Consider the following 11,428-nt stretch of genomic DNA (forward strand, 5'->3'; position numbering starts at 1 on the left):
TTTTACGAGTACCGAAATCGTGATTTCTCATGTTTGTAAAATGTTTTTTTTTTAAAGTTTTATTAAAACATTTTGTCTTAGAGGTTAAGATTGAAAGTATAAAAGTTTAATAATAATAAAGTTTGACTTTATATAGCGCTTCATTGTGTATTGTTGTTACACCCAAAGTGCTTTGCGATCATATGAGGGGGCTCTCTCCTCAACCACCAGCAGTGAGCAGCATCCACCTGGATGATGCCACAGCACAACGGTGCCAGTGCGCTCATCACCCACCAGCTGCATGTGGAGAGGAGAGAGAGACAGAGGCCTTTCTGTTCTGAATCACAGCATCAGAATCAATCAGATCACTGCACAAAACAAACAGGATTACATCACTCACTGGTGAACCCAAACACAACAACAGTAAAATGTGTAAAGTAAAGAAACCAAGAAGCAATCTGACCAGTTATACAGACTCAGCAATCACAAGCTGATGATAGAGACAGGCAGACACGAAAACATGGCTGCCACTGGAGCGTGTGTTCACACTGATCTAAATCAGGTGGAAACAGAACTGTACTTCCTAACAGAATGCCCCACATACACGGACAGTGTCCTATAATAAAATACAGCAGATCCATCCGACATTTAAAACTCTCAAACCAGGAGAAACTGCTGTAGCCTATCTGTTAGGAGAACACAAGAACTACTGTTTGTTTGCTGCTTAATGTGTGTCTGTCACCATTGAAGAGAAAACACTCAATCTGCCCTGATCCGATGTTTCCAAGTAGATTATATTATACCATATTACTCTATTATAATACTGGGATGTATATTTTGCTTCTGTAAATTTAATACTTTATCTTATTTTATTTTTAATTTATACACTAATTCATTTTGCACTACATGCTTAATACTTTTTTATTATTACTATTACTTTTATTATTCTTCCTGTTAATATGTGCACTATTTGTAAGCAGCCCAGCTGCAACTGCTTTGGCAATACAAATGTATTGAAATAGAGCCAATTCAGTGGATGGCCATGATTGACAAGGGCCAGTGAAGGCAATTTGGCCAGGACACCGGGGCATAATCTATACAGTCTATGGGTTTAATGAAGGACTGTTCATTATTATTCCAAATTTAAATAATTGGATTTGAAAAATTAACACATCTGATTAATGAAAAAAAAAAAAAAAAAACATAACATTTGTCGCTTGCTTTTATTTTGAAATGCTAACTTCAGGAAGACGTTGTAGTTGCGCGTTTCGCACCTCCGCTTCTCATTCACGCCGTTTACCCGGTCGGTTAGCCATCCTTCACCTTCTTCGTCCAGGCATTTTTATTTATCTATAATTCATTTTAGGAATTCAACTTTTGGCATCACACGGGCATCTCCAGTGTAATGCTGCGGGGAGAAAAGACATCTTTACCACGTAAACAAAGGTAACGTTACTATTTATCACATCCCAACTTCATTAATCACGTTGCCTCTAAAAACTTATTTAACATAATTAAAATTGAACATGTATACCACATTAATAATCTTGTCTGACACGTTTGACAGATCTCTATCAAGCTGACGACGTCACTCTTGGGATTGTTATCAAGCTGACGTCATCCTCCAGATTTTAAAGGGCTGTTATAAATCTTATGAATAGAGTTAACTGGTGAGTACGTCATAAAACATACGACAGATCAAAGCCATATTTCAGGAGTTACGTTTTATTAAATCCCAGTGCATCGTGCTCTTATCTTTCTTTCCTGTAACTGCCCTCTTCCTGTGATGTCAGGTGTATTTGAGGGAGCTGGGTGAACTCAAGCACTGTTGATCACAGACGAACTGTATTAATCACAACTCCGCTTTTATATAGAGTTTAATATAATTATAGTTGCAAAAAATAAATATATCACATCTAAATTTTGTTATGCCTAAAGTAAAATGTTATGGGGACTGAAAACCCTATTAAATTACAAAAATAATGTTCTTTGTTTTATAGTGAAAGTGAAAGTGAAAGTGAAGTGACATTCAGCCAAGTATGGTGACCCATACTCAGAATTTGTGCTCTGCATTTAACCCATCCGAAATGCACACACACAGAGCAGTGAACACACACACACACACTGTGAGCACACACCCGGAGCAGTGGGCAGCCATTTATGCTGCGGCGCCCGGGGAGCAGCTGGGGGTTAGATGCCTTGCTCAAGGGCACCTAAGTCGTGGTATTGAAGGTGGAGAGAGAACTGTTCATGCACTCCCCCACCCACAATTCCGTCCGGCCCGAGACTCGAACTCACAACCCTTCGATTGGGAGTCCAACCCTCTAACCATTAGGCCACGACTTCCCCACAACTCCCCCCCATAGCTGTGAGATCAACTATATACTTCTGTACACATTAAAGGCTGACAAAATCTTTAAGTTGAGGTTGAAGACAGAGCAAAGTATTTTAAAAGCATATCAAAGTATACATTTATATAAAGTATACGTCAGTAAAATATCTGCTATACTATTATTGAATATTCTTCCAATAATTTTAATTTAGATCATTTTAAAATGAAAACATATTTAAATAAAATTAAGTATTATATCAGCTTATGATTCTATATTTATCTAATGTTGCTTCTCATTTTATTCTGTAAAAAAATTCTAAAGTATAATAGCACTGGTAGAACATCTGCTAGAATGTAAAGATATATTCAAAGCCTGTAATTTTTATTTAAAATGTAAAATGCATATAATTATGCATTTGCTATTGATTATAATTGAATTCAAATAGAATATACAGATCATTTTGTTTTTAGTGGGAGAAAACAGTCCTCGTCCCATCTGATCTTTAAAATTCTCTGTTGTCCTTGAGCAATACAGTTAGCTTGTTGATTGTTCCAGACTGTAGTCTAGCTTGACTGTAGCGTATAGAAATCATTTACTAAATAGCAGTTAACTAAGTAACTATTACACCACCATGTAAAAACATTTTGTTAATTATAAATTCCAGTTTTTCAGGAGTGTCAGAGTTCTTGTCCGGAAATAATTTATGCATGCCACTGGATTTTCTCCCATAGATCTAATCCCATAATCTCATTGTGGATTCAACGCTCACCACGTCCACACAGAGAAGCATGAGCTCACACAAGAGACCTGTCCGGGCTCGGCCCGATTTCGACAACAATTTCTCCGTGGCCCATGACCTGAACGCACCAGGTGTGGAAGAGGGCCCCGGGCTCCTGACTAAGCTGATGGAGCTCCCCGTAGCTCATCTGTCCCGGCAGCAGCTCAAAAGGCTGGAGGATCATCGGTACAGCAGTGCGGGACAGTCCATCCTGGAGCCCTTCATGCAGAGGTTCTGGTGCTGGCTTGTGAGCAAAGTGCCTCTCTGGGTGGCACCGAACCTCATCACCATGGTGGGACTCGCTACTAATATTATCACTACTCTGATACTGGTATACTACTGCCCTACTGCCACCGAACAGGTATCGTGCACTTCCACTGCTTCACGAGATTCCAATACTGGTTTAAACAGATCAGCTGCAAATCCTTATTCATTTTATTTTCACTTGCTAACAGTGGTATAGTACAGATTCAAATGAATGTCAATGGGAAAAATATGTAGCAGTTATTTTAATTATTATTCATTATTTTAATATCGGTTTTAGTGGAGTTATTATTATTTAGCAGCAGTTACACTGGTCATTTTTGCTGGCTTTAATATTGGTTTAAAATTATTATGAATTTTAGAATCAAACAGTGGTTGCAGTGGTCATTATCAAGATATTATCTTCTTGTTAATTTTATTATCGGTTATAATCAAATGTTTAGTAGCTTTTGCAGTGAGTCAGTGACCACTATCAGGACACTTTTAATTGTTATTGCTTTTAATATCAGTTCAGTCAATTTATGAATTCTAAGTAGCTTTTACAGTAGATTTCCGGTCCTTTTTTTTTTTTTTGGATTGATTATATTTAAATTATGAATATTTAACAGCTGTTGCAGTGCTCAACAGTAGGAAATTTTGATTTTAATATCGGTTTTTAGCTTTAGTTTTAAAAGTTATTAAAGTGGTCATCATCATTGTTTTTTAGTAAAATGTTCAGTATATAATATCTATTACAGTATCCTATGTTTTTTTGTTGTTGATTACTTATAATTAATCAGATTTAAGACACATTTTTAATCTATTTATATGTTTAGTAGCTATTACAGTGGTCACCATTAGAGCATGACCTTTTTGATTATTCAAAATCAGTTTTATTTGATTATTAAAATTTAACAGCTGTTACAATGGTCATCAGTCGTCTTTGTTGATTAATGCATCAGGTTTAGATTTGTAGCAGTTACCATTATGGACATGATCTTTTATCAACTTTAAAATCAGTTTTGTTTATCTTATGCAGTAGGATGTGGTCTTTTTTGCTGGTTTTTAATATCAGTCTAAGTGTAACTAACTATAATTATTAAGTTGCAATTGTGGTAAATTCTAGTCTGTTCTCCTTACCCTGCCGTGCATATAGTTTATGAAGGCCATAATTTAGTATATTTTGAGCTTTCCAGAGGAGATAATTGCTGTGGTCTGTTTAAACAGTGCACTAAGACCCGGTGTATTGTCAGAGACAGCTCGTTCTGTCCGCTGTAACAGCCTGTGTTTATCAGCTATAACAGTCTTATGGTTCCTGCTGTTATGGAAAGCATCTGCATTGTTCAAGTCTGCAATACAGCACCCTCTCTCTCCATATCATTTGTATTCACAATAAGGCTTATAGAGATAGAGAACACTTTCATATCCACGTTTGTGGCATTAAGTATGAAGTTGCATGTTAATCATTAGTGCAGTGCAAAGCATCAAAGTTGACAGAAATTTAAGCCTGTTTTATCTTTTTCAGGCACCGACGTGGACATACTTAGCCTGTGCTTTGGGTCTGTTCATTTATCAATCGTTGGATGCAATAGATGGAAAGCAGGCACGACGGACCAACAGCAGCACACCACTTGGAGAGCTTTTTGACCACGGCTGTGACTCTCTCTCTACAGGTCTGCTCACGTTTGCGTATGCAAATACAGTCAGCTACTATATTACACTTAGATCCATGGCACTGTGTTTTATTACTTTATTATTCAATTTATTTAAAAGATTGAGCTCTATACACTAACAGGCAAAATAATTTTTTTCTTTTTTATTCTCCAAGTGTGCATTTATTTGATCCAAAATACGGCAAAGGCAGTAATGTTATGAAATATTTTTACTATTTAAAATAACATGGACTGGTGTTCTATTTTAAAAAATAGTGTGTAAAAATAGTTTCGACTTTTTTTCTGCAATGTATCATCCATCTAAATGTACAATTTTATTAGCTCCAATTCCATATGTACCGTAATTATCCGGACTATAAGTCGCACCTAAGAATAAAATATGTCATGGCGAGGAAAAAAAACATATATAGGTTGCACCGGACTATAAGTCGCATTTATTTAGAACCAAGAACCAAGAGAAAACATTACCGTCTACAGCCGCGAGAGGGCGCTCTATGTTTTCAATGTAGGCTACAGGAGCACTGAGCAGCATAGAGCGCCCTCTCGTGGCTGGAGACGGTAATGTTTTCTCTTGGTTCATTTCTCTCGGTTCATGTCAAATTAATTTTGATAAATAAGTCGCACCTGACTATAAGTCGCAGGACCAGCCAAACTATGAAAAAAAAGTGCGACTTATAGTCTGGAAAATACGGTACGCACATGTTTATTATCTGAAAGATTCTGTTATTGGATGTTAAAATACCAGTTGTTTTCTGTCTTTCTCTGATGCAGTGTTTGTGGTCCTGGGCACCTGTATAGCAGTGCAGCTGGGCACTCACCCTGACTGGATGTTTTTCTGTTGTTTTGTGGGCATCTTCATGTTTTATTGTGCTCACTGGCAGACGTATGTTTCTGGAACGATGCGCTTTGGCATGTGAGTAAAACCTATCCTCCTAATCCTAATCAGTGGCACCTGTACTTCACGTTCAGTTCACAGATATTATATTTGAACATTCAGTTCTGCTCATGGGAAACCAGCAGCTTTCAGACAGCTGCTGTTGCACGGTAGATAAAGTACTACAGATAGAACAGGAAAATCAAGAATTGAGTCAGATTAATAATTAACTAATTTTATTTAATCTTTTAATCACTTTTTTGCTTGTGCAGAATTGATGTGACTGAGGTTCAAATCTACATTATAATCATTTACTTACTGGCTGCCATTGGAGGAACGGCTTTTTGGGAATCTGTGGTAATTTAAATCAATCTTAATTCTTTCATGTTTTGGTCATATGATTAGACCATCTGCATATCATGGTCAGTCAGGAACTCTGATTCTCTTGCATGCTTCATGTGTTCAGTGAAATGCAGAATCCCAGTGAAAAGCTCTCATAAATGTGATGCCTGGGAACAGGATATGAGAGATTTGTTTTCAATCTTTCAGATCCCTGTGATAAATATAGAGGTTAAAAAAGTACCCGGCCTTTTGACTCTTCTGGGTGCCATTTTCTCCTGCACAAACTATTTCCGGGTTATATTTACGGGCGGAATGGGCAAAAATGGATCTACTATCGCGGTAAGTTCAAACTCAAGTGTGGGTGGTTTTTACACTACTAAACAAATGAAAATTTAAAAAAATGACAAAATTCATAGTGACAAACACTTGAATGTAAAAAATTCATAATTTTGTGTTATTTAATGTATTTTTAATTCTAAAAGTTTAATTGAAATAAAATAGGTTACTTAAGTCGACTGGACCGACCTAAATGTTTTATATATATATTTCAGCTAAAGCATGTTAAGTATGACTAAAAGAGTGAAAACTGCTGTGAAATGATGAATAAGCATATTTTTTCATGTAATATGTTTAAGAATTTTTTTTCTATTCTAGTATGGATCTAGTATGGATCAGACATATGCATTATTAAACATACATGATCTGATTATCAAAACAAATCTTGTTACTACATATCTCTATATATTAATGACAGAGCTGTTTTTCTTCTTTTATTAGGGGACAAGCGTTTTGTCTCCATCCTTCCACATAGGAGTGGTAATCACACTTGCTCTAATGATCTATAAGAAGTCATCAGTACAGCTATTCGAGAGACATCCCTGTCTCTACATCTTAGCGTTTGGTTGTGTCTCAGCCAAACTCACCAACAGACTGGTGGTAAGATCCCAAAAGACATCAGTATACTGTATACTTTACTAAATAAACTGCTTTTAAGACATTCTCTATTAATACTGTAGGCAGATTATCAATATATCTCTACCTGAACATTTAGACTTTGCATGCTTTTAGGAAGAATTATGGCTTGCATGCAATCATAAATATATTGTTGGTAAGATTTTATGCATATTTTGATATAAAGACTAATCATTGTTGTCTGGAGTTAGTCACCTGTCACGCCCAAACCGCATTAGCATTAATTAGTGTACAGGTCTCTACAGTCACATCTGCTTTGCGTTTTAGGTTGCTCATATGACAAAGAGTGAAATGCACTGTAACGACCTGGCCTTCACCGGACCAGCTCTGCTGTTCCTGAACCAGTACTTCAACAGTTTCATCAATGAGTACTGTCTTCTATGGGTCGCTCTGGTATGTGTGACATCTGTCTGAAAACATGGATTTTCCTCGCTCTTTTGATATAAAGAGCTCAGTGTAGTATGTAGATCTACTTTGATTTTCACATTGCATGGCTTCTTACACGGCCTGCTGAGTCTAGTTGTTGAAACAAAGTCGAAACAAAGGTCATTCAGAAACTCTCATGGTCGTGACGTCACAATAACAAGCACATTCAAGTCAACATGATATCAGAGTTGCCACGATTTACATTAATAATAAACTTTCCTGGTCATATTATGCGCAATTATGCACATCATTTCAAATGTAAAAAGAAATCTGTAAAATAATAACCAGCTCTTCAACAAACACATTGAGGTGTGTATGGAAGCCCGTTTCTGCCATTGAATAAAACTAACATATTGCAAATTTGTATCCCACAATTCTGACTACATAACTCATATCATGCAATTCTGTGAAAAAAAAAGTCAGAATTGCAAGATGTTAAGTCGCACCTGCGTTTTTAATTCAAATTTTTTCTCACTGAACATCCTGATTTGCCTTGAAATATGTCTGACAACAGAAGTAAAATGGTTTGTGAATGGAGTTTCACACTGACTTTACCATTTCACCATTTCATTCACTTATTTAGTATTCATCTCCTTATTACTCATATCACGTGTGAAGATACTTGTTAATCATATCCGAAGTATAGAAGTCTTAAAGTTAAAGTAGCATATAGCTCTAAGGGTCAGAGCGAGTGGAAAAAATTAATTACTGTTTTTGGCTCTAGAAACCTTAACTAACATTATTATCTGAAGGGGACAAGCTGTATAAAAGTGTAGATCTTTTTAACTGTACACAGTACATGACCTTCACCTTTATTTAAAGGAGCACTCCACTTGAAAATAGGCTAATTTTCTAACTCCCAGCTAGTTTGTGTACTATTTTCAGGCACTGCGTAATATCACTGCGCCTGCAACACCCATGGAATGGCAGCAAAGTTTCTTGATTATTACACTGGAATGAAAGTATAGTTCTAAGCCAGATCGGCCTAGAAAATGGCAACCTTTAATTCTCTTTCATCGGTCTTAGTACACGATGTAACTACAGAAGAGTCAAGTTTTAAATATGAAAAATATAGAAACTCTTTGGTCATTTCTGAGTGAGATCAGATTTAATGATCTATGCTAAGCTAAGCTAAAAGTGCTACTGCCAGACCCGGAGATCGGCTGAATGGATTCGAGAACAGTAAAACTCAACTGTTGGAAAGTGTTCCTTTAACCCAAAAAAGCATACCTCTTAAAAAAGCTCATGCAATTTGCTGCTTTTAAATTTTTCATCTTGACTTATCAAAAATGCATTTGCCATGCTTTAGCTTTTTGCTTTGTGTTTGCAGGTGCTGTCAGCGGTTGATCTGGTGCGGTACTGCGTGAGTGTCTGTAACCAGATCGCCACACACTTAAACATCCGTGTGTTCAGCATCCAGCCTCCGTCTCCGTCCAGAGTTCAGGCAGACGGCAGAAATCACCACTAACCTCGCGTCCCCTCTCCCACAAACACCTCCCACAGGTCACGCACTTCAGAGAATGTAAAACCGCTCACAAAGTCCAAATGGCTGAAGTTATGAACTTCTCATAATGAAGAGCGAGCATATTTGAAGGACGAAAGGGAATATTAAATAGAATATGCATCCTACGGTTTGAATTCAGGCATTCAGTTGTCAGTATTTTGTTGTTACATGACCAGTTTTGTTTGCCATAGTTAGAAGATTTGCCACAGAGGCCACAACTATGAATGTTGAAAAAAAATATTTTACAGTTTAAATGTTTTTTTGTTTTGCACCTAGTATTTTGCCCAGCAGTGTAGAATCCATTCCATTAACAGACAACAATCCATCTGAATGTCGTTTCGTAATTACAGAACGCTATAGGCGTTAACTGGAAACAAAATGAAATGTCAAGATTGAAACTTAAACGCCAGTGTCACTGTTGCCAGTACAAAGCTGTGCTGTTGTCTGAGAGGAGCGGAGAGCATTCAGAGAGAGCTAAGAGATAACATCAGACCTTATGACAAGAAAAACAGGCCCTAGAGTTTATTTCCATCAATGTTTCAGAAATTCGAGAATTTCAATTCAGCCTCTCTGATGTTATTCAGTAAACTAATCTATACAGTATGTATCATTTTTCTATCTATGCATTTGTTACTTTGTGTTTGTAGTGTTTCGAAGGGGATTATTATTATTATTTAGGTATGCCAATGTCACTAAATGATAAAAACTGTATCATAAACAGTATTTTGATGGTGCTGTATTTTCCTAATAATAACTGGGGCTAAGATAGACATCTAGAATGGTTATAAGTGAGTACACTGTACACATATGAACCCTTAATAACAGACATTAAAACCTAAAAATCAGTGTTTGTGGTCTAAATACTTCGTTGATGTGAACTTGCGCTAATTTATTTTTGTGCCTTGTCGGTTTACTCCTCTATGCACAGTATAAGTTGGACTCAGCGATTTTGATATTTTTTTAACCTCTTGTGTAAATCATATTTTGTTTGTAAGCATCATACTCGACATGGATGCAATTTCATATTCCTGTGTGTTGCATTATTAAATTAGTATTCTGAAATCAGTCATTATGTAATTTTTTTTTTTTTACCTTCATGCCAATTAGTTTTAGAGAAAACTGGAATTTTTTTGACAGATTTATATTGCAAAACAATGCGGTACTGTATGGGATGCTTCCAAGCGTAGAATATGAATAGAGCGGTCGAACTCCATGCAAATTTCTCAAGATATGTTTTGCATCTACCTCTGAGCAGTTGCTTGTACGTGTTATTTTAGTCTCTCGGTTTGAGACTTTTATTGAAAATGTTTTAACCCTGTTGTGAACATTATTTAACTGGGTTTCTGTGTATTTGTGTTTCTCCCTTTTGATTCATTTTTTTAAATACGTCACCCGTTCACCCGGGCCGCTCTGAGGTCAACCAAAGCTGCAATACACACACAGTTAAATAAAATTGTCTGTCACTGCATCTGCAAAACATGTGTCAATTTTGTTGTTTGTTGATTTACAGCAAAAACTTTACTTTGTAATCGACTAATGACCATGAAATAAAGATTGTCATATTTATGTTAACCGATTTCTTGATCACTGCCTCAGTTTTGTTTTAATATAGTTATGTTGGCAAAAATGTACCATGGTTTTGGACATACCATAACTAAAACCATAAAAAAAGACTTAAACTTTCTAATGAATAAAAAATAATAAAATAAAAAAACTATATCGACACATTAAAAAGAATATAAAAATGCAAACAAAACAAAATTACTAACATATATGCTTAGAAAATCTGTAAATATTCTCTTTGTTAAGTCACATTGGTAATTTCATAACCCCTTAAGTCTTTTATAAGAACTCCAGTGCTGTGCTTTTTGTAAATGAACAGTGTGTATCTTTCATATACAGTCATACAGTATTCAATAATGAATCATCTCTATTGTGCAGCAGTTAATGCATTCTTTATCGCCTCGAACTCTAACCAACCTAACAGTTTTTGGTGTTGTCTTTCTGACCAAAGTGGGGCTTTTCCAAATGGGGCTTTTAAATCCACATTAAATCCATGCACTTTAGCTACAGTTACTGTAAAACTGTGGATTTAAACCCCTTAAAACTGAAACTCATAAATCGTGTGTCTAAATGCATATAATACAGATCAGGACATTTTCTGACAGAATTTATATTAGCATAATTCTCACTTCTGTAATATATCATGTTTTCTGCTTTATTTTTATTTAAAACCATCCTGGTTATTAAAGTTCATTATAAGATATAAAAATAAATAAATAAAAACATTATTGTTACTTCAAA

General features: G+C 36.0%; 1 protein-coding gene across 1 annotated transcript; it reads left to right on the plus strand.

Annotated features, from left to right (window-relative positions):
• Positions 1-1,210: 1,210 nt before the first annotated feature.
• Positions 1,211-10,700, plus strand: cept1a (choline/ethanolamine phosphotransferase 1a). The gene is made up of 10 exons (XM_026269511.1): positions 1,211-1,425; positions 1,547-1,649; positions 3,044-3,451; positions 4,859-5,006; positions 5,778-5,919; positions 6,153-6,237; positions 6,430-6,561; positions 7,000-7,158; positions 7,462-7,587; positions 8,951-10,700. The coding sequence occupies exons 3-10, from the start codon at positions 3,101-3,103 to the stop codon at positions 9,086-9,088; spliced, it is 1,281 nt and encodes a 426-aa protein (XP_026125296.1). The 5' UTR covers positions 1,211-1,425; positions 1,547-1,649; positions 3,044-3,100; the 3' UTR covers positions 9,089-10,700.
• Positions 10,701-11,428: the final 728 nt, after the last annotated feature.

Source organism: Carassius auratus, chromosome 8, assembly GCF_003368295.1.
Source record: "Carassius auratus strain Wakin chromosome 8, ASM336829v1, whole genome shotgun sequence".
Classification (NCBI taxonomy): domain Eukaryota; kingdom Metazoa; phylum Chordata; class Actinopteri; order Cypriniformes; family Cyprinidae; genus Carassius; species Carassius auratus.

Coding starts and splice junctions, on each gene's coding strand:
- cept1a (XM_026269511.1), top strand. CDS start 3,101: ATGAGCTCACACAAGAGACCTGTCCGGGCTCGGCCCGATTTCGACAAC. Junction 6,562..6,999: donor AAAATGGATCTACTATCGCG/GTAAGTTCAAAC, acceptor TTCTTTTATTAG/GGGACAAGCGTTTTGTCTCC. Junction 7,588..8,950: donor GTCTTCTATGGGTCGCTCTG/GTATGTGTGACA, acceptor TTGTGTTTGCAG/GTGCTGTCAGCGGTTGATCT.